Source organism: Otolemur garnettii, unplaced genomic scaffold (genome assembly GCF_000181295.1).
Source record: "Otolemur garnettii isolate 467f Iridium unplaced genomic scaffold, OtoGar3 scaffold00223, whole genome shotgun sequence".
Taxonomy (NCBI): domain Eukaryota; kingdom Metazoa; phylum Chordata; class Mammalia; order Primates; family Galagidae; genus Otolemur; species Otolemur garnettii.
The window spans coordinates 1,786,636-1,813,962 of NW_003852618.1; the positions used below are offsets into that span (position 1 = coordinate 1,786,636).

The window sequence follows — 27,327 nt, forward strand, 5'->3', positions numbered from 1 at the left end:
CTATAGTCCCAGCTACTTGGGAGGCTGAGGAAAGAGAATCACTTGAGCCCAAGAGTTGGAGGTTGCTGTGAGCTGTGACGCCACCACACTCTACCCAGGGCAGCAGCTTGAGATTCTGTCTCAAAAAAAAAAAAATACATAAATAAATACAGACATTTCTTTCAGGAATTTCAAGGCTGAAGGAGGACTCAGGGGAAGGTGTGGGGCTATTGCAGGCACAATTGCCACCTCATAACAAGATAAGTTAGCAGTTGAGTCACATGTGCTATGGAATGGCCTCTACTTATCTTTCTCCCTACAAATTTTCCACAAGAATATCTCTTGGGGACAATCCTGACATACAGCAGCCAAGTTGATATCACAGGAGTGAAGACCTGTCACAGGAATGACACCTGTGTGGTATCCATTTAAAATAAAAATTAAACTAAAAAAAAACCCATAAAACTTAGACATTTTCCTATGAATAATCAATAACAGTACCCAAATTACAGGTTTATAACAAATCTTAACATATGTGTTGTATAAGTCCTTCAATGTAGGCTATCTTTTTCAATATTTTCATGTTTTTTAAGCTGCTTTACATTCTAAACATATTTTTGAAGCCTTAAGTCAATCTTTACTAAATACGGACTCAGAGGTTGCGATTCCAAGTAATCTATTGTTCAATTTGGAAATAGTTTTCATTGTGACAAAATTAAATCTTCCAAAGCATAAATATATCAATTTCTTTTGCTTCCTTCATTTAATTTCCACCAATAACATTTTGTACTTTTAATATAGATTTCTTGCACATCTTTTGCTTAGACTTATTCTTAGACTTTAAAGTTTTTGCTGCTATTGTAAGTGGAGTATTTTAATTTTAATTTCCACATGTCTTACACACACACACACACACACTCCTTGAATATGGTCTGTATATAAAAGAAGAAGCAGAGACAAATGATGCTTAATTTTAAGTGAAAGTGACATCCACATATTATTTCCAATGTGAAGTAGAGTAACTGCAGAAATAATTCAGTGAATAACCCTGCTGCACAATAATATCACTATCGATCTAGTACATTTTCACCACTAACATGTAAATAACATAATGGCAATAACAAATTAAAATGTTGATTAACACTTGTGATTTATTTTTGTATCAAAGAAAGGTGTTTTTGATTACAAAATTGTCTAGTGAATTCGCAGGAAACCTGATTTAACACTCAGCATTCAATGTACGTCTCGTTGTCATCTGGTACAAAATCATGACACCACAGAATGATTTGATTTGATTCTAACTCTGCAACCATACCTGATTCTGCTTTATAAATCCTAAATATCACAATAAGTGGGCACACTTCCTGGGTGAAGGAAACAACTACAATTCAGATGTTACTTTCCAAATGCAAACAATGTAACATAATAGTGTATACCCTCATATTAATCTGGAAATAAAATAAAGTATAATAATAACAATTCTGAATATCAGTCATTATTAAAATAATGTTTACTAATTTTCTTGTTTACCATAGAATTTTACATACCTTGCATTCATCCGATCTAAATTCATATTCACTAATTTCTTCTTCAACTATGTTGCATCTAATGTTCAAACTATATTTGGACTCTTACTTCAATAAGTGTATTTTTAAGTGGCTGATTTATTTTTTCTGTTTGGTATAGTCATATTACCTAGAATACACAGGTTTGTTACCCAGATAAGATTACTTTCATTGAGTTTTGTAACTTTGACAAATTGTTCCTGTTTGTCTGCTCAGCTATTAAATTTCTTCTTTACTTCTTTCAAAATAATCAAATATAATGACAAAATAAGTGAGCTGCATAAATCACATGATAAGTAATACAAAAGATAAGTTGACAGTGGAGGAACTTGATAGTACCTTAATTCATCACAGTTAGCATAATGAGTATTAGAACTAATCAATATTATGTGTTTCCTGATATGAAGAATTGTGAAGGACCCTACCTCACTTCTAGAGGAAACATCAAATACATTCAAATTGAGGGGCATTCTAAAAAAATGCCTAACCTGCTTATTTTTAAAGGCCAATAAAATGAAAGCAAAAGATTGAGGAACTCTTCTAGATTAAAAGACAAAAGAGACATGACATGAGTACAATTTATTTTTTTCTTTATGAAATAAAGGATTTTCATGACTGACAATATGGTAACAAGATCTATAGATTTTTATAAAGGTTCAGTGGTTAGGAAAAGTGTTTAGAATTAATGGGACATCTTCTCTGAAACTCACTTTCAATTGTTTAGGAAAAAACATGTTAACTTTATATCCATCAAAGAGAGAAACAAAGCATATAAGGTACTTGTTGTCATTGGATAATCTGGGTTAAGAATTTATGAGACTTCTTTATATTATTCTTGTAACTTTCCCGTAAATCAGTTGTTATATAAAATGTTAAAAGAGGAAAAAGAACAGGAATAGTTTGTCAGAACTACCAGATTCCATAAAAAGATTTCTCCTCCCCAGGTGGGAAATGAACCTCTTTATTTTAGGTGACAAGAGAGGATACACACTATTATGCTACAGTAAAGCGCCTGGGGCGGAGGAATCTTTTCTGTCCAACCTTGTCTAGATTCCTGGACCAGTGAGATAGCGCTGGTTTTCTAGGTAATGCAATGGTTCTAGACTCATCTACATGGTATCATAAGTATTAGCCTCTGCAAATGAGGCAAAGAAGAAAGCATTTCATGGACTTTACTTTTCTAAATAAGAAAGAAATACGTGACAGATTTCAAAAATAAAAACATTTATGTTTTTCATGGGCACAATTACGTGGAGTACAACATCCGAGGTAGGGGTTTGGAGGACAGGAAATGAGGCATTTCCTGCGTTTTGCTCAGAGAAGATTGCTTCTTTTTAGATATGTAAAAGAGAAAATAAAGAAGAAAAGAAACCTCACCACAGGAACCTAGTGGCAACACGGATTTGAGTACCAGAGCGAAACAAGGTTAGTTAAGAAGACTGCACAGTAGTGGTAGGAACCGATGCAGGAATTGTTTTCTGGTGTCAAAGGAAAAGCCACCCCCGTAGTCGGCAGGATTCGAACCTGCGCGGGGAAACCCCAATGGATTTCTAGTCCATCGCCTTAACCACTCGGCCACGACTACAGCTGTTGGCACCCAAACTTTGATGTGTTGATGAAATCATGTAGCAGGTGATGTGTGCAAACTTCTGCCTGTGATGAGTTAGTCTGGTGGAAATGGTCAGGTAAAATGAGAATTTTAGAAAAGGAGGTCAACCTTTCACACATCCCTGGGAATTAAGAACACTGGAACTAGAGAGGCAAGAGCCCTGATCACATAAACGTGAGCGTTTCCTGCAAACTTCACGTCCGTGGGATAACACCGTGCTAGAAGTGCCTGTCGGGTCCAAGACTCCCGCCAGGCACCAAGCCCACACGGTACAGAGAGAGAGTCAGGTCCCTCTAGCTCTGGATGTTCGGATTTCCCTGAGCCCAAGGAGGGGTTCTAGCGTAGTGGATTCCAGACACGGAAACGCTTCTGGTGATTTGTGTCCCAGGCGAAACGCCTAAAAAATTAGGTAGAAAAATCTCCCTCCTCTGTGTCCCCTCGCTGTAATATTGGTAAGCCTTCAGACTTCTGCTACGCTTTGGTTTCTGGCCCATGTAGAGGCTCCCTCTCTTAAATTTAACCAATTCAAACCAAATTTTTCTCCCTCTTACATTTCGACGTTAATCTCTCAATCATGATGTTTTCCCAAGACCTCAAACTGATTATGTGTACTCTGCTTTGAGGGTCTTAATCTAATTTTTAAAAGAAGGCGGAGACGGAGAGAAGGGGGAGAAAGAGGAGGGAAAGAAAAGAAGACACAGATAGATGACAGAGGGATGTATTGTAACGTCTAAACAGAGGAGAGGAAAGGGAGGAGAGCGATAAAAGAAGAGTGAAGTCAGGAGAAGAGGGAAGAAGAGAGATTGCTTTTCCTATGGTTTAGTGGACGGGAGTCTGTTCTGAGAGACGTAATAAGCTGAGTTTGGGGTAGGGCAGCCAGCCCCTATATCTAATTGGGCAGTATATTATTTGAACTGTCTTTCCTATCAAAACAAATTTTAATCACAAATACTTCAAACCCGTGTCAAGTTATGACATGACTAAACGCAAATTTAAAGTACAATGTAAGTTGTGATATAGGTGTTGCCATCATTAGTTATATCACATCCTTTTAATTTGGTCTGCACATTTTTAACAAGCATATAACATTTAGTTAAATTCTTTTTGTCAAAGAAATATAGAGACGAACTTTTGACATTGAAACGTTTTATTTGAGAGAAAATAATTGCGATTTGGAACATACAGGCAGACTTCAGTATATCTCAAGAACAAAGAGAAGGTTAGAGGTTTAATAAAAAGGAAAAATGTTACATATTTATCTTTGAGAAATTTCACTGATACTAATAAGATTTTGAGGAGCTGACAAGTTCTGATAGGTAAATGATAGCATGAGCAAAACTAGTCTTAGAGTTGCAGCAGATTGTTTAATTGGCTGGTAGATACGACTGGTTGATTCATCTGCCAGGCTTGCAGAAAACTATTTTTGGAGCAATGTTTTGTGCCCTGAGTGTTTTTCCCTCTGGCTTTTCAACTCTGTTGTAATTGACAAGACTGACCCAATTCTTTGAAATTCTAGTTTAAAGGAGGTTAAATAATTAAGAATACCAGAACATTGTCATGCTTTAAAAAATCCCAGCAAAAAATGAAAATTACTGTGATTAATATTAATAAAAACTGAATTTATTGAATTAATCCTTTTTTGTAGTACTTAGAATAAAATGGGCAGAGATTCTTGATGGCTTCAACCTTGTTTATTTTCCTCTGCAATTATATGGATGGACTAAAAAAAGCATTGCAAAATTAGATGCGTGTAATGATTCTAGTTGTTCTAGGTTCAAACTGAAAACAGTCCAAAGCCCATCAACAACAGAAAGGATAAATAGTTGTTTTTCATACAAAAAATAGTACAGCAATAAGATTAAAGAATTTCAATTACACATAAATAGGAGTAATCTCAGAACCACAACAGTGATGTGATGCCAGGCACAAAGGCATACATGATTTTGTTTACAGATACTATACTTCAAAACAGACCAAACAAATCTACAGTGTTAGAAATCAGGAAGGTGATTGTTAAAGGTGGTAACTCTGAAAAAGACCATGAGAAGAGCTGCTGGGTATGGGGGAATGGTTCTGTGTCTCAGTCTGGGACTGAGTTCACTTTATGAAAATGTCTTAAACTGCATAATTATGGCTTATGTATTTCTTGTATCAATGTTATATCAACACTTCAATTAAAAATTTACTTAAAAGACCTTTCAAGCTATTTTAAGGAAAAAGGATTAATAAAGAATACAGAAGCTTATAAAATTTTTAGAAGAGAGGTATGAAGGGAGATGTCAGTTCTAATTCCAGCCTGCAGGAATTACTCCCAAACAACCCCCAAAGACACAGTCTTCAAAGGGCCTGTTACTGTCTCCACAATCAAGCAATTAGGAAATCAAGATGCTTCCAACGGAACTGTTAACTTTGGGGAACTGGAGTTCAGCCATTAGGAAGCTTCTGCAATAGTGAAGTTCTCTCTAGGGCAGTAGCTCTCAAAATGTAGTAGGAAATCTGATTTCTGAAAGAAAGCAAGTCAGTCAATGATTCGTGCTCAGGTCTTAAGTTATAAAGATGAGTGAGTGAATACACAGAGAGGTCAATGCCATTGAAATAAATTGTTAATGTTAGTTGTTGTTCCCTAGAATGGAAAAGCATAGCCCACCAGGCAAGGCCACATGAGGAAGTACCAGTGTCAGTGAGGAGATAGACATGTGTGGAAGGCATAATCTGCAGTGTTCACTGGGGTTGCCACAGGAAAGGTAAGGCAGGTCAGGGTGATGGCAGCTATTGTTATCCTAAAAATCATTACACACAGGGCATGTTTGGACAGGCCCTGGTAAGGCTGAACGAGCCTATGTGCTGTCATCTGGAGATTGTTTATTCATTGCCAAGGCTGTTGTCATAGATAAATTGGGAGACTGGATGCCATGGTACTAGCCAAGGACTCAGGGGACCCTATGCTACCCAGTGAAGAGTTGACTAACTACAAATAGGAAGATATTGTGTAACCTATGAGGGGAATCAATTAATGTCATTATTGTCGTTACTATGATTAATAACATTGCTGATGTTTCCCCTTACTGTGAGAGCATTAAAGTAACAAGAAGAAACAGGAGAAGAGAGCAGTTCTTTGGGAAGGCATCCCCGCTGCCCTCCAACTTGTTGGCTTTTCTGTAAATAAAAGTGAAACCGTTGATCCCTCATCTGCTTCTCCATAGATTGGCTTGGGTGACAAGTAGATGGATTCCTTGTTCGGGCAACAAGAGTAAACAGTTTCGGATTGGCTACTTTCAAAAATTTTGGCAGGCTTTGGGATAGAGGGACTATCCTAGTTAAGAGGTATTTGGCCTTTGGTTGATTTAGAGTAGGGGAAATATTGGCTTGGTTTGTGAATTCTGGAGATGTATACAATGTTGGCTATAGTCTGGCCCCATGATTAATAGATGATCAGTAGATGCCAAATTGACAAATTCAGACTCTAAAGAAAACAAACAGCAGTCAGAAGTGACAGGGCCAAGGGCAGGGACTCCACAAATAGAATCTAAAGCAAGTTCAACAGAAACAAGTGCATAAGTCCTGCTCAGAAAAGAATGAGTACATCAGAAAAGAATGAGTATATCAACCCCCAAGCCCCCCCCCCCCATCCTTAACCCAAGTGCGGACTTCCTTTTCCAACTCAGCCCATTTGCCCTGGAGTAAGTAAAGACCACATTTCCCAGAACCTGGACTCCCTTTCCCTTTGTTCATATCTTGGAATAACCTCTCATTTTTGGAATAACCTCTCAGAAAGCAATTTACATCTCAAAACAAGTTGCTAATGGCCACTGCCCCCAGCCTGGGAACCATACTTTGAGAGTCACATGTTCCAGAGCACACCATGCTTTTCAGATGTCAATTACTAAACAATTGCATTCCTCTTGCATTTGCAATTTGCAATTCACTCTTGCATTCCTCTGCAGAAAATCCCAATGAGTCCATGACAATGTTTGTGAACAAAAAATAACAGAAATATAAGGTGCCTTATTTCCATATTTGAAAACTCCAAGGCAAAGCTTAAAACCAGAACCCTAACTGCAAGAGTTAGGGAAATGTACTTTTACTTCTGGCCTCTGTAGTCCACTAAGGCTCTCTTGAAGAAGATGGAAATAGTTACTGCCAATATACTATAAACTCTGTACGGACATTAAAGTTGAAATATTCTGCCAAAATAGTGGGTGGTTTTCTAAGAGGATTATAAAGAACATATCAGTATTACTGAGAGGAAGCTGATTGTTGCTGTCCTTGAAAGAGTATCCACTGTAAGTGGCCAGCATATCAGCCATTTCCCCAGGAGACTCTACTCAGGCTCCACCATCTGATTTATGGCCTATAGTCTTTTTCTTATTGATTTTAAGGAGTTCTTTATATATCCTAGACATGAGTTCTTTGCCACATATATGTATTATATCTTACAAATATCTTCTTCCACTCTGTGCTTTGCTTTTTCACATTGTTGTCTTTGGTTGTGCTAAAGTTCTTAAGTTTAAAATAGGCCAATTTAGCAATCTTTTATGGTTATTGCTTTTTGTGCTTATTATTCAGGAAGTATTTGCCAAATAAAAGTTCATGAAGATAGTCTCCCATTTTCCTTCATAACTTTTATTGTTTTATCTTGCACTTTTTGGTCTTTAATCCATCTTGAATAAGTTTATTTATTTTTTCTTTTTTTGAGATAGTCTCACTGTGTTGCCCTCGGTAGAGTAGTGTGGCATCACAGTTCACAGCAACCCCCAACTCTTGGGCTTTAAGCAATTCTCTTGCATCAGCCTCCCAAATAGCTGGGACTACAGGTGCCCGCCACAACACCTGGTTATTTTTTGTTGCAGTTGTCGTTGTTTAGCTGGCCTGGGTGAGTTCAAACCTGCCACTCTCAGGGTGTGTGGCTGGCATGGTAACCACTGTGCTACAAGTGCCAAGCCAATCTTGAATAAGTTTAAAGAACAGTTTGAGGCAAACTTTGATGTCTACTTTGTTTTCCCTTGTCTATCCTTGATGTCCACTTTGTTTTCCCTTGTCTATCCAGTTGATTCAGCACCATCTTTTCAAAATCTATCATTTTCCCCATTGAATTACAGTGATACTTTGTCATATATATGTGGTTTTATATGCAGACATCTATGCTGTTTCATTGTCTTTTTGTTTATCTTTATGCCAGTAACACCTTTCTTAATCAGTACATCTTTAAAATAAATCTTGCTATGTGGTAGTAAGTTCTTCAGATTTCTTCTTCTGCAAGATGTCCTTAGCTGTTCTATGTTGTCTCCACGTGCACATACATTTTGTTTTATTTTATTTTTTTATTAAATCATAAACACATAGATTATGTATACATTAATGCATTTATGCGGGAAATGCACATGCATTTTAGAAACAACATGTATATTCTACCAAAAGTACTGTTTCAATTACATTTAATCTGAGACTTTCAATCAATGAATATGTTATACATATATTTCTCTATTTAGATATTTTAAAAAGTCTCTGCAAAGTGATTTGGAGAGCTATTAATGTATCACTCTTACACATTTTTATATATTTATTGTTATTAGATTGTTGATAGTTTTCTTGCTATTTGAAATGACATTTTAAAAACTTATTGTCTATTTTTTGTGTGTATTTATGAATACAACATGTTCATATAAACTCATTGGTTTTTATGTCTAGCAAACTTGTTTTCATTTATTGGTTCAAGTAAATTGTAGATTTTGGAGATTTTGCAAACACATAATCATGTTACCTGCAAGTGATAGCAACCTTACTTCTTCATTTCCAATATTAATATCACGGATTGTTGAATTCTATCAAATTCTCTTTCTGTATCTATTAAAATACTTATTTACTTTTTGCATTCTATTAATGTGGCAAATTACATTTTTTAAATGCTAAACCCTTTTTCACTCCTAGAATAAGTCCCATTTGGTCATAATGTTTTAACTTTAAAAAAAGATTTGATTTGCTGATTTTTTGGTTAAATGTTTTACAAGAAATAATAGCCATAATATTCTGTTCTTATAGTCTCTTTCTATTCTCAGGAAAGATTTCTGAACTATTGGTATTATTTATCTTTTATTTGTATAGAAGAATTCATAAGTGACTCTATGTAGGCCTGGAGGTGTTTATAAGTGGCTCTTTAAATTATGGGTTTAATTTTTGTAATAGGTATAGGACAATTCAGATTTCTTATTGCTTTTTGTGTCAGTTGTAATATATTTTGTTTTTTAAGAAATGTGTCCATTTTCTTAAATGTTTCACATATATAGACATAAAGATGTTTATGATACTTCTTATTTTTAAAATAGCTTTAGAATATGTATACATATCATTGATTTCATTCCTAATGCTAATATTTACATGTTTCCTAAAAGGCAGTCTTATTCAGGGTTCATCTACTTTATCAATCTTTTCAAAAGAACCAATCCTTATTTGATTTTCTTTGACAGATGTCTACTTTTCATTTTATTGAATTCTGTGCTTTTAAAAATAGTTTCTACGTTTTGCATTTAAGTTGCTACCTTTTTATAGCTTCTTGAGTTAGATCACTGATTTTCAACCTTCCATTGTTCTAACATATGCAATTAAAGGTAAAAATTTCTCTCCAAAAATAGCTTTAAATGCATCAGACAAATCATGGTATGTCTTATTTTCATTACCATTCAGCTCAAAACATTTTAAAATTTCTATTGTGTTTCTTCTTTGACTCATAGATTATAGAGACATGTGTTGTTTTATTTCCAAAAATTATGGAATACACAAAGGTTGGAGCTTTGTTATAGTTTGTCTAGGTTAGGTTTTTCTTACTGTGAAAACAGCCCTTACTCTTTCTATGTGGTGCTTACAACTAGGGTTTGTCACAGCTAAGGGTTAATGTACTGAAGTCTCAAATGACAGCCATTTGACTGAGGCCCTTCCAACTGGCAGAAGCATGAACTATAACCTCTGTCTACCTAGAACCATGCAGCTGCTGAATCTCTACGTATGATTAGTCTTCCAGCTGCTTTCTTCTACAGCCTTGGAACATCTTCCTGTGTATGTACAAACTAGGAATTAGCTAGTGACATAAGGAGAGTCATAGAAATTTGAGATTCTTCTCTGCAGTTCCCTTATCACCTGAAATTTGACCATCAGGTTCTGTGCACTTTGGTAGCCCCTAACTGCTTCTTTTCACATGAGTTTTATGCTAAAACGTGCAAGTATAGAACATACCCACAGAAAGAAAGCCCTGTGGATGTGTAACTCATATCATGTGCTTCCCTTCTCTCAAGGCTAATTTGTGTTGATTGCTTGTCAGTGGCTTAAAACAGTTGGTTTATACTTCTTATCCATGAAGAATCATTTTTCCTGTAGATAAAATAAAGAAAATTTTCTTTATGAAGGGAAGAAGTAACAGAGACAAATGAAATACAATCAATGCTAAGGGAAAATGATGAGACATCAATCCCTCAACTGTGCAGCAGTGTTACTGAAAAAAAATCTATTGACTGATACTGCTACACAATAATATTAACTTTTAAATTTGACTACCCAAATTTTATGAGAGAACATAAATAATTAATGTTTTAAATAAATAATTAATTTTAAAACAAAATCTCAGAATTATTGTTATACAAGTTCTGTCCAGCAAGTATCTAGCCATGCAATATGCAAAACATGAAAAACAATGGCTGGATACTTTCTGGACAGACCTCATATGCTGGGAGAATATTCCTTCATTAAAAGAACAACGCTGTTTGGTTTTGACCATGGTTCACAGAAATAGTGATTTTAGCATTCAACCATTTGACATTGTTCTATCGTATATATTGGGTATAATTTTAATGCTAACTTTATTCTATAAGGGAGCATAGAATAATTTGGATTTGCCACACCTCCCAATCTTAAAATTTATTGCTGTTTTGAATTGTCCTACCATTTTGTTTTCATATCCCAAAAGGTAGTCATTATCAATGTTGTCTTAGGCATTCATTCCTAATTTAGCTTTTCTCACATTAGGAATTTTCTTGCTTATTCATAATGTTTGAATCTCATTCCTTCAACAGTTCTAAATTCCTATTCATTAATCTATTCATCACCTCTTTCATGCTTATTGTTAAAAGTGTATACTTGAGCATTTAAATTTTAGTATTTTCTAATTTATGGCTATTACTTTTTCTTCTTGTAAGTTTCTATTTTGAAACAATTTTAGACTGACAGAAACATTACAAAAATAATATCCAGAGTATTCCTGGGTACCCCTTACCATCCCCCTAATGTTAGCATATTTAGCATATTACTGTATTTTTTCTTCTATCTCTCATATACCTATACATGTCTTTTTTTTAACTGTTTGAGAGTTCAAAGACACATACCTCCTCCCCCTTAAATGTGTGTGTAGTTTGTAAATTTGTGTTCTTTTAAACAAGGACATTCTGTTATAGAACCATAGAACAAGTAATGTAATCAAGAATTAGCACTAATAGTGTTATTTAATCTATGGACTTCATTCTGATTTTACCAAGTGTTTCAATAACATCTTCTGTAACAAGAGAAAAACTCTAGATTATGTGTTGTATTCCGCTGTCATGTTTATGGTCTTCTTTAATGTGTAATATTTAGTCAGGCTTTCTTTGTGTCTTGTGACATTGCTATTTTTGAAGAGTACAAGCCGGTTATTTTGTAGAATGTTCCTCACTTTGGGCTTGTGTGATGTTTTCTCTGATCTGGATTATTCATTTTTGCCAGGAATATCACAAAAAGTGATGTTGTTTCTCCTAACTACATAATTCAATGAGATATATAATGTTGATTTATCCTAATACTGATTTGATCAGTGAGTTAACCTAGTGCCCACCTGTTTTCTTCAACGTAGAGTTATTTTTCTCTTGGTTTTACTATTACCGACTCAGTTGCTTCCTATATCTCGCGGTTTTAACAATGAGTATTTCGGTAAAGGAACTCCACTAAGTCCAGCATTTCCTTAGCTATGATTTCCTAAAAAGATCACTGCCTCCCCGTCGGGGAATCGAACCCCGGTCTCCCGCGTGACAGGCGGGGATACTCACCACTATACTAACGAGGAATAAGCGACGAAAGGGCTTACAGGAAGCATCCATGAAATTACTCATTGTCCCTATTTTTTACTCAATAATTGGCGCATTTTTTCTACCGATTCTACTTACTGTGACTCAGCTTCTGAGTCAAACGCGTCGGCGCCCAGTCTTCAGTCCACTCCAATTTCCCCCCACTCCAGAATAGACCAGCACGACCGGACGGCCAGCGATGGCACTTTATGAGAACCTTAAAAGGAAAAAATGCCCTCTCTGGCTTTTAGCCCTCTGGTTCCTGTCTACTCATTTGAGCTCTCGCGAATATAGAAGGGAATTGCAAAACCTGCAAGAAGCGTCCTTGGACTCCACCGGGGTGGGTTTTGAAGGCAGGAAATACAGAGACGGGGCCGATGCCTGCGTTCCGCTGAGAAAAAAGAGAGTAAAATTCTCAAGCTGCATCATGAGTTTCCCCCATCCCCCTAGCTAAAAGTCAAATTTAAGTGCTGGTTTCTTCGCTGGGCGTGTACAGTGAAGTAAAAAGTCCCTCCGTAGTCGGCAGGATTCGAACCTGCGCGGGGAGACCCCAATGGATTTCTAGTCCATCGCCTTAACCACTCGGCCACGACTACATGACCACGGTAAGGCACTTCAAACTGTGAACGAGAAATTCTACTAGCTAACATCGGACAAAATTAAAAGAAGAAAATACTGTAAAAATTAGTTTCCTGAGCAAGAAACGGTGCTTGGCAAGGTTTGAATAGAAACTTTCAGGTGAAGGAAGTGCATGTTAGATAAAGAAGGCAAACCTCCTTCGGGCAGCCGTGGGTAATCCTCATGGTATTAGCAATAGCATTTCCAGACAACGTGAGGCTTCAGTACTTCCCTCACTTGCAACCAAATACACCTTGCAAGGAAGCAGACCAAGTATAGCTTTTGATCGGACCTTGCAGTCATAGAGGCTCCTAGATGAATGCTAATGGTTTTCAAGGAGGGTCTTACTTCTGATTCGTGTCTCAGGTGGAGGGCCAGAAAATTCTGCCTTGCTCCTCGTTGCTCTGAGCACCCTAAGCTCCTTCCTTGCTCCTCCTTGCTCTTAGGCCCACATCAGTCCTAAGAGAGCGTCAATCCCGTTGCATTTGCATAGTACCTTGCATTTCCACAATGCGCTTCCATGCTACATTCTAGTTAAGAAGGAAATTTATACATAGTTTATGAGTTCCTATGGGACCAACTTACTTTCCAAAAGGAAGGTCCTAGTTTGATCTTTGGCCAAGGCAGGCTCTCCTTTTCTTGAAATTTAACCAACGCGGTATGTTTTCTTTTCCTCTTCTTGCTTTTGGTTTTAGGATTGCCAGTCGTAAAGTTTTCCTGAGCCATTCAGGGTTTTGTCTACTGTGTACTAATTTAAGAGAAAAATGATCGCAAGCGAAGAAATCTTTTTATCTAAATAGATAAGAGATGAAGAGAGACAAGAAGAGAGAGAGAAGAGAGAAAGAAAAAGGGGGTAGGAAGGAGCAAGAGGAAGGAGGAGGAGGATGATGGAAGAAGAGAAAGAAGGGAAGGAAGAGAGGGAAGGAGAAAGAGAGATCTTCAAAGGAGCCTTGTTATGACTCAGAAAACGAATGCCAAAAGTATGACTTGACTTGCTGAATTCTTCGAACTAAAGCAGCAGTCTCTGAACCAAGGAGTTTCAGAACCAAGATCTCTGTTATCTGGATGTTATTTCAGAAGGAATGAGATTACCATGAATTCCCTCCCTAGCATCCACATTAACCAGAGGCTGTCTTCAAGCTCAGGACACCATGCCCAAGCAGATTTCTATTCTTCTATTCTTTGCCTAGTTCTGAGGGCTGCTACCTGAGAGACTTTATCTGCATAATAAGGTAAGACTTGTTTGCAAGGGCATTTCTTCCTCACCCTCTGATAGGTTCTCACCACAACCTTCCAGGAGCCTTCAAGCCCCTATTTCTTTCAGCAGCTTAAAATGTTATTTAAGCTTTAATCATCTGGCCCTTCTTTGCTTCTACTCCTTCGTGAGACTCCTCCCTCTCATTCGTATACACATAATAAATTTATATGCTTTTTCTGCTGTTAATCTATTTCTTGTCAGCTTTATTTCTCAGTCTCAAATGTCCAACTCTGGAGGACAGAAAAAAATATTTTTCCTCCCCTATAAGCTCAAAAGAGGACTATAAGAATTCAGCAGTTTTTTTTTAAAAGACTATTTTGAGGGGACAGACTTGAAGCAGTTTTGATAGGGCAGTCAAATGTTCATATAAGTTATGCTATAAAAATTGTCCAGAATTCATCCATAATTCATGCACATTGTGTACATCTTTATCAAGCATGCAAATATGTATGTATGTATGGCGACTGATGGGACATCCTCTATAGTGCATTCTCTTTCATTGAAAGTTCAAAAGCAGATGAACTTAATCTATGGTATTAGAAGATAAGATAGTGATTATCCTTGGGAGGTAGTGACTAGGAAGTCCTATTTCCTTTAAGAGGACTATCTGGGATTCTGATAATGGTATTATATCTAAAATTGAGTGCTAGGTATGTGGGGCTGTTTGCTTTGTGTAAACCTATTGAGCACTTTCATATGCTTTTGTGTATTTGTTAAATTTCTGTAAATACTTTTCTTTTAAACATTCTTCACCAGGAGGATATATTTTTTCCTGCAACTAAAATGATACAGATTAATACTTATGACACACCAAGATATTAATTGTGTATTTTTTGAGTAAAAAAATTTGTTTGCTACCAAAATCCTACCTATTGTGCCAAATGACACATTAACAAGGAAGACTATATAAATTATTAATTTTTGCATTTTCTGTGAATTTGAATTTTTTCTGTTCTCTATTTGACACCTTGAGTTAATCAAATGAATTAATTCAAGTAAATGTTTAAAATAGAGATTGGTAACAAAAATTCAATAAACTTTGGCTTTCATTCACTAGATTATCCTCTTTGCAGATACTATTTCTTGGCATGTAGCAGGTGTTCAATAAGTATTTGCCTGTACACTCAGTGAGCAACTATATGCTACTTCTTATGGTTGTTTTGTTGTTTATCTTTTTATGTATAGACTCAATTGATAAGAATATACAGAGAAATCACTGAATTTCTATGTATAACTTCCTGTTACCATCAATATGTATTGAAAACCTCATTTGCATAAAGTATGGTTGAAAAGTTTCCAAATCATCTAGTGCTGGTTCTTTTTAGCTTAAGAGTTATTTCTTTATGCATTTTACTGTAAATGCAAGCAGCAATGAGAAAACAGTCTGCACATTCCATACTTTTCTTGGAAATCTCAACTAAATAGTAAAGTTCATCACTCACAAGTTCTGTTTTTCATTCAGTCATACAATTTGGCAAAGTTTCTGCCACTTTATAACAAGAACCACCATTTCTTCATTTTCTAGTCCATTTTTTTCATTTCTTTTTGAGACCTTAAGAGAGGTACTTTTAACATTCATATCATTCTAACTAATAGATTTCATATTTTTGAACAATCTTAAATTTACAGAAAAATTCAGTGCAAAGCAGAGAGTTCCACTTTATGCTCTTTCTCTTCCTCCACCCCCCCAGTTTTCCCTATGATTAAAATCTTTCATTAATTTCATACTTTTGCTACAATTGATGTGTTAATATTTATAAATTACTACCAACTAAAGACCAGAGTTTACATTAGGGTTTAGTGTTATCAGTTTTGGCAATTATAAATAAAGTTACTGGCTCGGTGCCTGTGGCTTGAGTGGCTGGGGCGCCAGCCACATACACCTAGGGTGGTGGGTTTGAATCCAGCCAAGATTTGCCAGACAATGATGATGGCTGCAACCAAAAAATAGCCTGGCATTGTGGCAGGTGCCTGTGGTCCCAGCTGCTTGGGAGGCGGAGGTAGGAGACTTGCTTGGGCCCAGGAGTTCCAACTCTACCCAGGGGGATAGCTTGAGGTTCTGTCTCAAAAATAAAATAAAATAAAATAAATAAATAAATAAATAAAGTTACTATAAACATTCTTATGTTTGGATGAATAAGATTTTGTATGAACATAAGTTTTCAACTCCTTTGTGGAAATACCAATGAGCAAAGCTGGTAGGTCCTATGGTAAGAGTATGTTTAGTTTTGTAAGAAATTACCAAACTGTCCTCCAAAGTGGCTGTACCATTTTGCATTTTCAACAGCAATGAAATAAGAGTTCTGTTGCTATACGTTCTTCCTAGAATTTGTGAAGTTGCTGAGGTTCTAGATTTTGCTAGGCATGTGATGGTACGCCACTATTGCTTTAATTTGCATTTCTTTGGTGACATATGATGTAGAACATCTTTTCATATAGTTGTTCACCATCTATATAGCCTCTTTAGGTGTCTGTTAAGAGCTTTAGCCTATATTTTAAGTGCTTTGCTTATTTTCTTATTGTTCTGTTTTAAGTATTCTTTTTATATTTTGGATATCAGTTTTTTTACTGGATGTGTTTGTAAATATTTTCCACCAGTGTATGTTTTGTCTTTTCATTCTCTTAAATATTCATTTTTCTTTTTTTACTGATGGTCTATTCATGACAATATATGCATTCTCTAAGATGAATGAACCTTTCTCTACCGTATTCCTCACTACTAGTACATTTCTATCAACCTTCTTTTCAAGGCAATCTAGGCTTCTAAAATTTATGTGCCTGAAAATTCTTCAGCTTCTACTAATTAACAAATTCCAAAATCACTTCCACATTTTCAGGTATCTGGTATAGTAGCACACCACTCCTCAAATACCAAAATACATATTAACTTCCTAGGCCTGCCATAAGAAATTACCACAAAAAGTCGCTTTGGCCAGATAAAGGAATTTAAAGTGGTATTATCTAAAACTTTTTCAGTTTTAAAATGTACTTTGTATATGGAAGAAAACTTGGCTGATATAAAATTCTTGAGTTACAGATATTGCTCCTGAAATTCTGCAGTTATTATTCCACTGCTTTTTAGCTTCTAGTGTAGTTAGTGAAAGGAAGATAGACATATTGACTTGTGATCCTTTACACTTTTTTTTCTTGGTTGTTTATAGAAATTTTATTTTCACCCTTGTAGTCTTAAATTTTCTTTGCTGACAGATGCCTAGGTCTCTCTCCCACTATCTCTGTCATTCTCTTCTGGAACATTATGAAGTACGTTAATATATACATGTATTCTTTCTAAAATGCAGGAGATTTTTGTATCTCTTCACTAATGAACTTAGTGTTAAGAGATTAGGAGGGAGTGCTTGGGACCAGATTACTAAAATTCAAGTCCCAGTTTCTCCGTTTACTAGTTATGTGAGCTTGAGAAATCTTACTCAACCTACCCATGCTTCAGTTTCCTTTGTTATAAAGTAGAAATAATAACAAAGAAGCAATTTTATTAGAATTAGATAAATTGGCCAGGTGTGGTGGCTTACACCTGTAATCTCAGCACTCTGCAGTTTAGGTGGGAAGATCTCTTGAGGTCAGGACTTTGAGACTAGCCTGAGCAAGAGTGCACATCTCTACCAAAAATAGAAAAAATTAGCTGGGCATAGCAGTCAGTGCCCAGGAGTTTGAGGTTTGAGGTTGCAGTGAAGATACCAGAGCACTCTACCTGGAGCAGGAGAGTCTGTCTCAAAAAACAATTTCTTTTTAGTAAGTTAATAGATGTAAAGCACTTAGACTCTATCGCTTCTCGGTCTTTTGGCTAAGATCAAGTGTAGCACTTAGACTGATGCCTGGCACATAGGAGTGTTGTCAAACGATGCCTGGGTTTCTCTGGTCTCTCCTTTATGATTGCTAATTATCCATATGTTGGCTTTTCTATCCTCTGTTCTTCATAGCTATCATTTTCTCTTAGTTTCAGTAATTTTTTTCTTTGGAATCATGGCGAAGCTTTAAAAGAATATTCTATACATAAGTGATTCACTTTTCAAAAACATCAGTTTAGTTTTTCCCCAGTATGACTTTACATTGCTGCATTTTAAATATACTTGCTATGTTTTTATCCCTTTGCATCTATCTTTGTGTCTTTTTATTACAAACCTGTTCTCTCAGTTTTCCAGTTTCATTTGTGCCATGTCTTCCTATACTCTGCTGAGAATAGGACATTGTTTCCCGAAATTCTTTTCAAATTCCCACAGATCTTTTCTGAATTCTGTTCTTAGAAACTTCTAAATATTATTCTCTTTACCTTGAATATAACTTTGTTTTTCATATGCTCAGTATTAGGATTTCCAGGTTTAGTGTTTTGTCAGCCAATACGCTGAGAAACTTGACCTTGGCTCCTCCAAATCAAATGCTAGGGGTGCACCGAGGCACAGTAAAGTGCAAGGGCCAAAGCTTTAAAGATACAAAAACCTACCAAACTGTTGAATTCTTCCCTGCCAAAGACATACTGCCAGACTGGTTTGGGGCTCCACTTGCAGCTATGTGCTGGCTGCCACAGACATGTAAAAAGGAAAACTAAGGTGTAAAACATAGGAACACTAACCTCCAGGTTTCTCACAGTATTTCTTAAAATGGTTGCTACCCAATTGAGAGTCATGTTAGCAATTTCGATGGATAACTGCCAGTATTTTTAAAACGACAAAGGAACAGAACATAGAATGCAGAACATGTAATAAAGCATTGTGAAACGCTTGGTTGTGATTTAAAATTCTATGCGTGTGACCGTGTATTTCTCATAGTCCAGTCAGGCAAGTTTGAGAGTGACCACTCTGTACACAATTAACGCTTGAAACAATCAGGAGCAAATCATTGACTGGTAGAGCTCCAGGCACTGCGCAACTCGAACGTCCACGTTGGCCGCAGCCTCTGGGAAATGAAGTTCCGACACATAGTCGAGGAGCATTCTGGGAAGCGTAGTCCTGTGAGCCTGCGGGCAGGGCACGGGTCAAGGCCGCTGGCGTGCGGGGCGGGGCTCTCTCGGCACGGCCGGAAGTGACCATTGAAACCGACTGTAGGCGTGGAAGGAGGTTGGCGCTTTGGAAGTCCAGCTGCTGGGGCTCCCTTCGTAATGTCTGGTGACTGTCACAGAGCTTCCGGACCCAGGAGCCGAGGGTGTGGATCGCTGTAGGGGGAGGGGAGCCCAGATATCACCATGGCAACTGCCAGCCTTCCAGGAGCGTAACGTCACCTGGTTTCGCTTGTAGCGGCCTCTGCAAGAGAAAGCTGGGGAGTCCTCGAAGGGGGCGCACCTCGCCTCCTTCTGTGCCGGGCGGTCCCGCCCTGATCCATAGAGGGCTTTGTTCTTTTGTTCCGGCCTAAAGGGAAGTCGGGTGCCGGGCCCCGCCCTGCTCATCCACCTTCCAGCTTTTACGCTCCGCAACAGGTGTGTCTTCCTGTATCAGACCCCAGGGGTCTAAGTCGCAAGTGTGCACAGAGAACGCGCTGTATCTGTGGGCGCTCCCGGCCAGCTTCTACGATGGGCACCAGAAGGTTTTTGGAGATGAGCCTGAACCTGCGTACTTGATCACCACTCTTTTTGTCCATCTGAGTGCCACATGCCTCTCTAGTGCTCTCTTTGGGTACTTCTCTTGTGTAAGACCTCTTGGCCACTCTGCAAGACTCTGAGGTGTGATTGTGTGACGTAGGCTGCTGACTCCATCCTCTGTCTTTTAGGGTAGACAACCTTAGCGTGTGTAAGAGCTCAGATTCCCTGCAAGAAAAGCTGGACATCTGAGTACCGGTACGAGCTGGAGAAACGCTGCCTGGCGAACCCTGGTGTCCAAGTTCCAGAAGAATGAGATAAGCTCCTGAGATGGAAGGTAATGGGGACGATTCGGGGGAAAGTGGGGTGATAGAGGCTAGAGAACAGTCACGACGGTAGATCAAATCCTGGAGGTCAGAGCTGGGAGGAGAGCTGGAGGAAAGAACAATATGTTTAGGAATAAGTAAGGAAACCTAATTACGTTTCAGAGACATATTCTTATTTACCTTATAGGGAGAAACTTGGGGGAAGAGTTAATTTTTCCTACCTTCCATATTGAGTAATGAAAAGGAACAACGATTCAGAATATCTGTGATCCCCATATGACTTTTACTCATATAAATATTATTATATTAGAATGATAATTTTGTAGTCAGAAAAAAAAATCTTGGCAATCATCCATCCCTTCAATTCAATAATCTGTTTTGAAATATCCTTGAGAGATGCCAGAACAAGGATGCCAGATCCTTGTCCTGTGCCAGAACAAGTATGACATTAAAGTTACCATTTTGGGTGCAGTCTATTCCTTGTCTTTCTTTCGAAACTTCTTCTCTTTCTTTCCTTTCTTTCTCTTATATTAGTATGTCCCTGTAATTTTTGTGTTGATCTTAGTTCTTAGCCCCCCAAAGCAAAATACGTGCTTTTCTTTTCATATTGCTGCCATTCAAATATGTGAATTTACCTGTTAAAATTCCTCCTTATAGATTCTTTTCTAAGCAGTATAGCCTTAATTCCTTTGATAGGTCCATGTAATAAATTTAGACCTCTTCTTTAAAAACTCTCCTGCTTGTCAGCATTTTTCTTGAAGTGCAGTGCCTAATACTGAACATAGTTCTTTACATGTGCTTTGAGGAATACGTGAAGATAAGATCTACTACTTCTTTTGATTTGGATTATACTTCTGCTGTTTGACAGCATACTGTGTTTGCTTTGAATAAAATTATATTGTAAACCTTGATCTTTCTTACTTAAACTGCAGAGAACTAGACAGTGCCATTCTTGTATAATGGATTGGTGTTATTGTTAATTTCAGGACTTCACATTTGTGATTTCTCAATTTTTTGCCAAGTGTTTCAGGCTGTCAGAGTAATTATGAATCCTAATTTTTTTTATTCAGTGTTTCAATTATCGTTTCCAACTTTATGTTGCTAGTAAATCTGATGAGTATTCCTCTGTTTCTTCCTGCATGTTACTGAACAAGTCAAGATAAGGTATAAAGCCATGTTACATGTCACTCTAGACTTACCTCTGCACTGCCATTGTCTTTATATTCTTTAGGATACCTATGCAGTCTGGTTAGGTTTAGCCTATTATCATGTAGTCCTTTTTCTTGCATCTGTTAAAAATGACATCATTAGAAGTCTTAGCATTATCCATATTATTCCTGTAGGTTTGAGCTATACTTTTCTCAACTTTTTGCTCTTAAGGTCCTTTTATGATGTTCTTTTAAATTCTAAGTTTCTCAGAATTACATCAGCCAAAATGGTTTCATTAAAAGTCTTGCCTGAGGGTGGGGAAAGATTTTTCACAATTATGTAGCTACTGTTAACTTTCCTGACCTTCTGTCCCTTGTAGTCATAATATTTGTAACACTTACTGAGTATTTACTATGTGCCAGGTAAATACACAGTTTGTTTCTGTAATTATTATTGTTGTTGGTTCTCTTGGTTTCTATTGGAATCAAAAGCATCTTACCCTCAGATTAAGATTTTGGGTAGTATTCTCTTGATCTTCTTTTCTTAAAGTCTTGGATACCTATCTGCCTATATACAGCATTTTTTTTTCACCATTAAAAACTCTAAGATAATATCTCCATTTTTTCCCTAAGATTTCTGTTGGGAAAATTTTTCCATACTGGCCAAAACTGAGTCAAGAGTAATAATTTCCTTTAAGCTTCCTCTACTTTCTGAGGCATGACACCATTAAGAGAATTGAGAATTTCTTGATTGACACTTTTTTTTTTTACAAAATGAAACTTATATACTTATCCAGATGATTGAAACCATCTAGGTTTTCTCAGTGTTTATCACCCTCACTTGCCTAAGCTGTCCATGGCATGCTCCTGTCACCCTGGTGCTGCTTTTTTTTTTTCCCCTCCTTTTTGGTTTATATACATTTTCCATCAGGTTTTATAGTCAGGATTATTGCATTGCATAAAATAACCCATCCCTTAGTCTATCTTTTTCTATCAGATCATTTTCAGCAAATTTTACCTAGCTTTATTTTAACCAAGGCTTGATCATAAAACCCACAGTAGGCCAGTCGGATTTCTCTGGAATTTGATTCTTAGGCCTAAAAATCAGATGGTCTGACCCATCTCATGGTGTATCCCAAGGAGACTATCTTTGTACCTTAATGGTGCAATCTAGACCCCCTAATGTTATGTGGGAACATAAACTTTCAGTTGTTTAGCTTTTCTTTTTATTCTTCTATTTCCCAATGTTCTTATATTTAATCTCTTTTTAGTTTTGGGTATTTTTTTTTTAAGTTATATAATTTGAGGGTCTTAGTCTGATTATGACTTCCATCCCAACAAGTCTTGGTAATACCTAGAAGACTGTATTTCCCTCTTTTTAAATCAGGTATAAATTCATTTGGCTTATTGCCCCTATCTCATGTATTTGTGTCTGGAGTCATACATATCCTTCTTGGCCCTTATGTATTTTGGGTTTTTTTCTTGTTTTTTACTAAGCATCTCTTATTTGTCTCTTTCATACTTGATGTTTCAATTCATGTTTTATATAGAGAGACATCTTCCCTCACTGGTCTATCTTCATACACTTAACTTCAAAGGGGAGAAAATTCTTCTTGCATATTTCTTTGTGGAAATGAAACACTGAATTTAGTTTTCCCCATCATTTCTCCTCCTTAAGAGCATTTTAAAAAGCATATTTGTGAGACATTTGCCTTCACACTTTTAAAGATGAGGAAATTGAAGCCTAGAGAAAACAAGGGACTTATATACACGATAAATTATCAGAGGAGTTGTTCTTAGAACCAGGCTTTTCTATCAACCATTACTCTGAATAAACCTCCCCAAGAGCAAAGTTTTCATTTTGTTTACTGAGTTATATGTTATAGTAAAGCACATAAATATTAAGTGAACAATGTACATCTTGATGAACTTTTATACATGTACAACTATATGCTCATGTAACCAAGATATGTAATGTTTCTAATGCCCCACAAGTCTCTCTTGTGTCTCTGCCCAGTCAGTAATCCCTCCAGAGGTGACGACCACTAGTCTAACATCTATCACTAGAGATCAGTTTGGTCTGGTTTTGAACTTAATATATATGTAGTCATGTACTATACACATTCCTTTGTGTCTGGCTTATTTTGCTCAACACTGTATGAGATCTATTCATGTTGTTATGTTAGTAGCTCTGATATTTTAGAATAATATTCCATTATGTGAATATACAACAGTTTGTTTATATCTTCTGCTGTTGAAAGACATTTGGGTTGTTTTTAGTTTGTTCATATTATGTATGTACCTGCAATGAACATTCTTGTGCAAGTCTTTTAATAGACATAAGCATTTCTATGGGCATATACACAGGAATGAAATTGCTGAATCAAGGGTAGACATATGGTTAACTTAGTGTATACTTTCCTAAGTGGTTGATAAATTGACCCACCCCTCACAGCAATGTGCAGAAGTTCCCACTGCTTTGTGTTCTTCCCAGCAATTAGCATTGACTATGTTTATGTAATTTAAGATGTTCTGGTAGGTGGGTAGTATAAACAGAGTATGTCACTATGATATTTAATTTGCATTAACAACCAAGTTTTCAGAAGACATATGAAGACTTTTGGAAAGTAATATGATTATTTTATTATTATTTATTATTATTATTTATTATTATTCATATTTTATATGTACCAGAGAAAAGGCAGCAGAAATATTTTGATTCACTTAATGAGGAATGCAGGTTTAGTTGTGTGATCCATATGACTAAGTATCTGTGGACAAAACTGAATCTTAAAGCAGATCTTAAATAGTGCCCTAGTTGCCAGTTATCTAGTATCTTTTTTAAAATTCTGAAATGTAAAGGAAATGGCATAGTCTATATTATTTTCAAATAGAAAAGTAAATGGGCTTTATGGCTTGCTGGGAGTAGCGAAATTGGACAGAATTGATTATGGCTGCTGCTTCTTCCTTTCCTAGATCTGTCCTCTCCAGACTCTGCCCTTCTCCAGGGGGAGCATACTCTACTCCCTTCATCCAGTTTTCAGGTAAGTTGGGATTTCCTGAAATTCCATTTTATTCCTTAGAATGAGATCATGCATTCTTTTGCAGTGGGATATTTTTGTCCACAAACCAATGTTGGCAATTCATTCTGGGCTCTCATCTGCCCAGTGATCTCATTTATAGCTCTGCCTCTCCATCTTTAACTAATACATTCACCACTTGACTTCTTCATGTTCCAGAGATAGAAGAGCAACATAGTTCAAAACTTGATCTTTTACTTGAATAGACCAAGATGATTGCCGAAAAACAAAACAGGCAATTGGAAAAAAAAGGTGAAGTGGGTACTATGGAAATTAGAGTACAGAAAAATGTATGTGATCTGGAGGGGTTAGAGTTTCATGAAGAATGGGGCACTTGTGTTACTTTTCTAAGGATTGGTAACATTTGATACTTAAACAAGTATGGAGAAGATTATAAGCAGAAGATCACAAGTAAGAACTAGTAGGTGTTACACAGGATTCAGAAAAATTTGGAGAAGATGGTTTATTTTGGCAAGTGATTAATAAATGGTTGCGTAAGGTGAGAATGTGAAAGTCTTTGAATGTTTGGATGAGAAGTTAAAGGCTTTCCTCTGTAGGTCATTTGTGAACAATTAATGGTTTTTAATGGAGTAAAAATGAACTGGTAATGTTTTAGGAAAAAGCTGATAACTGAGAACTTAGACAAAAAAGGTAACAATTGCTCCATTAGCCATAATCAACCTCAAGCCCTCTTTTAATCAGTCTTTTTTTTCTTCTTGGACTTTCCCTTCTACTTACTTCTTATCCTGCAACAATCTTCTTAGCAAAGAAATAGTCCAGATCTTGCCACTTTCAGCTCAAATACTTTTGATATTCTTTTTTTTTTTTTTAAATTTACTGAGGGGCATATCGTGACAATAAACTGCACATATTTAAAGTATGTGATTTGATATATTTTGACATATTTATACATTCATGAAACCATCACTACAATCAAGAGAATGAACATGTCTATAATCAGAGAAGATACTTTGTGTAACTTGAATCCTTTCCAACTTATTAAGACTTTTCTTTTGTCTGTACTATGATCTATCTTGGTAAGTAATAAATGAGCACCTAAGAAGAATGTATATTTTGGTATTGTTAGGTAGAGTGTTCTACAGATGTATTAGTTTCTTATTGCTGCTGTAATCAGTTACCATAAGATTAGTTGGCTTAAAATAACACAAATTTACTATTGTATGGTAGAGCTCAAAAGTCCAAATTGGGTTGTCAGGGCTGCCTTCCTCTGAAGGCTCTAAGAGAGACTCTGTTACTTTGCCTTTTCCAGCTTCTAGAGGGCTGGTAGGTTCTTTGGATTGTATCCCTGTCTATCTTTAAAGCCAGCACTATGACATCTTCAAGTATTTCTCTGACTCTGACTTGTCCTCTATCTTCACATTTCTTTCTCTGATTCTCTTGCCACGTCCCCCAGCCCAGGACCTCAGGAGGTCCTAGGACCCTTGTGACTGCATTGGGCCCACCCATGTAATTTAGAATAATTTTCCCTTCTCAAGGTTCTTAACTTGGTCACATTTACCAAGTCTCTTTTGCCATATTTAGGTGACATATTAAGGATTAGGACATGGACATCTTTGGGTGGGCCATTATTCTGTATACCACAGATATCAGTTAGGTAAAGTTGATTAATAGTGCTATTCAAGTCTTTTATATCCTTCTTGATTTTCCATTGTCATATTTTACCAGTTACTGTGAAAAGAGTATTGAAATCTTAGGCCATTATGGCTTTATTTCTCCTTGCCATTCTGTTTTTGCTTCCTAAATTTTGAAATTCTGTCAGTTGTATAAGTATTTAAGACTGTTATGGCCTCTTAATCAGTTGGTCCCTTTATCATTGAGGAATGATCTTTTTAATGCCTTGAAGTTTACTTTGGTGTTTGGTTAGTATCAGGATGGTCTGTCTTTTTTCATCTTTCATTTAATTTATATCTTTATGTTTAAAATGAGTTACTTATAAGCAACATGTAATTTTTTTTATCTTTCACTTATATCCTTATGTTTAAAGTGAGTTACTTACAAGCAACATGTAATTGGGTTTTGCTCTTTTTCAGTCTAGTCCGGCAGTCTACCTTTTAACTGTAGTGTTCACACCATTTATATTTAATATGATTTTATGATTAAAGTATTATATGTAATGTGAGTGATGATATGGTTAAGTTTAAGTCTATTATCTTGCAGTTTTTTTCATTATTTGTATTGGCTTGGTTCTTTTTTTCCCTCTATTCTTCTTTTGGATTGAATATTCTTATGATTCCATTTTATCTACTTCATTGGCTTCTTATTATAATTCTTTGGCATTTTATTTTATTTTTTTTTGAGAAAAAGTCTCACTCTGTTGCCCCAGGCTAGAGTGCTATGGCTTCAGCCCAGTTCACAGCAACTTAAACTCCTGAGTTCAGGTGATCCTCCTGCTTCAGCCTCTGAAGTAGCTGGAACTACAGGGCACCTGCCACAATGCCTAGCTAATTCTTTGCTATGTTGTTGCTGTAGATTTACATATTTAATTTATCACCATTTACCTTCAAGTGATACCTACTTCATAAATAATCAATAGTGTACTTCTATTTCTGCCTTCCATAAAATAGTTTTTATGCTGTTGTTGCCACATGTATTATTTATACATATGTTATAAATCCTGTAATACTTGGTTATTATTTTCATTTAAGCAGTCAGTTATCTTTGAACAAGATTTAAGTAATAAGGAAAAAAATGTGTAGATTTACTGATGTAGTTACCATTTTTGATGATCTTCATTCCTTTGTGTAAATCAGGAATAATTTTGCCCCTTGGGACATTTATTAATATTCAGGAACTTTTTAATTGACATGAATTGATGGGGAGTACCACTGGCATCTAGTGGGTTGAGGCCTTACTATACAGGACAGCACCCCCAATTAGTTAAAAGAATTATCTAGCGCCAAAATATCAATAGTGCCAAAGTTGAGAAACCTTGATATTAGATCCATATTTTCATCTGATATCATTTTTCTTCTGATTAAGGGCTTCCTTTAACACTTCTTCTAGTGTAGATCTACTGGTTTTGAATTCTTTCAGGTTTTTATGCCAGAAAAGGTTTTATTTTTATTTTGCCTTTGTTTTTGAATTCTAGTTTGACAGATTTCTTTCTTTTAGTATTT

General features: G+C 36.5%; 1 protein-coding gene and 3 non-coding genes across 6 annotated transcripts in view; 1 reads left to right on the forward strand and 3 right to left on the reverse strand.

Moving 5' to 3' along the window:
• Window positions 1-3,047: 3,047 nt before the first annotated feature.
• On the reverse strand, window positions 3,048-3,129 carry TRNAS-AGA. Its single transcript has one exon. It is a non-coding gene; the product is annotated as a tRNA-Ser (tRNA).
• A 9,031-nt stretch (window positions 3,130-12,160) lies between these two features.
• Window positions 12,161-12,232, reverse strand: TRNAD-GUC. The gene has a single exon. It is a non-coding gene; the product is annotated as a tRNA-Asp (tRNA).
• A 515-nt stretch (window positions 12,233-12,747) lies between these two features.
• TRNAS-AGA lies at window positions 12,748-12,829 on the reverse strand. Its single transcript has one exon. It is a non-coding gene; the product is annotated as a tRNA-Ser (tRNA).
• A 6,324-nt stretch (window positions 12,830-19,153) lies between these two features.
• The window catches only part of ZNF184 (zinc finger protein 184), an 18,075-nt gene continuing 9,901 nt past the window's right edge, over window positions 19,154-27,327 (forward strand). Inside the window, exons 1-3 of one of the 3 annotated variants that reach the window (XM_003801843.3) lie at window positions 19,154-19,537; window positions 19,828-19,973; window positions 24,087-24,154. In XM_003801843.3, coding sequence (XP_003801891.1) covers window positions 19,967-19,973; window positions 24,087-24,154 — 75 coding nt within the window. In that variant the 5' untranslated portion in view covers window positions 19,154-19,537; window positions 19,828-19,966. Of the gene's footprint in view, window positions 19,538-19,702; window positions 19,974-24,086; window positions 24,155-27,327 lie in introns of those variants that run through there. The other 2 variants (XM_023508105.1, XM_023508104.1) reach the window with 2 other exon arrangements.